The sequence below is a fragment of the Littorina saxatilis genome, linkage group LG7 (assembly GCF_037325665.1).
Source record: "Littorina saxatilis isolate snail1 linkage group LG7, US_GU_Lsax_2.0, whole genome shotgun sequence".
In the NCBI taxonomy this organism is placed as follows: domain Eukaryota; kingdom Metazoa; phylum Mollusca; class Gastropoda; order Littorinimorpha; family Littorinidae; genus Littorina; species Littorina saxatilis.
This window is the reverse complement of record NC_090251.1, coordinates 23,280,062-23,281,189: the sequence shown is the minus strand read 5'-3', so window position 1 is coordinate 23,281,189 and position 1,128 is coordinate 23,280,062. Positions and strand designations below refer to the sequence as shown.

General features: G+C 41.7%; 1 protein-coding gene across 1 annotated transcript in view; it reads right to left on the bottom strand.

Annotated features, from left to right (window-relative positions):
* LOC138970155 (uncharacterized) overlaps positions 1-206 on the bottom strand; it is a 2,118-nt gene extending 1,912 nt beyond the window's left edge. Inside the window, exon 1 of the mRNA XM_070342642.1 lies at positions 1-206. This exon is cut by the window's left edge and continues 610 nt beyond it. Within this exon, the coding sequence (XP_070198743.1) occupies positions 1-206 (206 nt within the window).
* Positions 207-1,128: the final 922 nt, after the last annotated feature.

Sequence of the window (1,128 nt, the reverse complement as noted above, 5' to 3'; positions counted from 1 at the left end):
TCGTGCAGTGTCACGTTCACCGTACGTACGCCTGCAGTCGCTTGACCGTCTTGCACAGTGGCGTTGTCGCATTGTCCTGCCTTCAGCTTGATGGTCAAAGTAGTATTGTCCTTGGCGGCCGTAAGATGAACAAACTTCATGTTCCCCGTTGTCCGCGTTGCTGGTGTCACGACGAAGTGACGTTCTCCTGACTGACCGGTAGGCATGACGTAAACCCCATCCATGTGTGATCCGTCATCTTTAAAAAACTGATAACCGTAAACACTGATTCGGTCGTCTGAGCTCACTTTGAGGGCAGCTGTCAGAGGATAGGCAGCGTCAATGTGACCAAGGTTGGTTGGTCCAATGTCGTTTTCATGGTTGTTGTTGGTACAAAGTCTATCAAAGGCCATACGTTTTTGTTTTTTTTCATCCCGCAAGTTTAATGTAAACGAATGAGTAAGCTTACAATCCAGAGTGCTTCCGTTCCAATGATAATATGACGCGTTTACGGTGACGCTGTGGTTTGACGAAGTGAAAACCAGCAGTTGGTGATTGTATTTTGCAAGTCTGTTGACAGAAATAGCAGGAAAGAAGAGCACGTATTCTTCTGGCATCCTCGTCTGGGCAGGCATGCACTGTGCACCTATCAAGAAACATACATGTACTACTTTTGACGGTTTTAAAAACTTTATTTATTGTTTTACTTTGTCTGAAAATGAGTTTTCTGTAGGTTAGCTTGTTTGATTGAAATGGTTTATGAGTAAACATTCACATATACTTCCCAGGCGTTGACATAAGGGCATATTGTCTTCTCAATACTTCCCAAATATCATTATCCCATTACATAAGGGCATATTTTCTTCTCAATACTTCCCAAATATCATTATCCCATTACATAAGGGCATATTTTCTTCTCAATACTTCCCAAATATCATTATCCCATTACATAAGGGCAGATTTTCTTCTCAATACTTCCCAAATATCATTATCCCATTACATAAGGGCAGATTTTCTTCTCAATACTTCCCCCGAAATCATTATCCTACATAGGCTTCTTCCTGTGCAGAGTGAAAAATTTCTTTCTGTGTTAACTTTGAATATTGACACAAGTTCAGCACAAAATGGCCACTCTGCACCGAAAGCTGC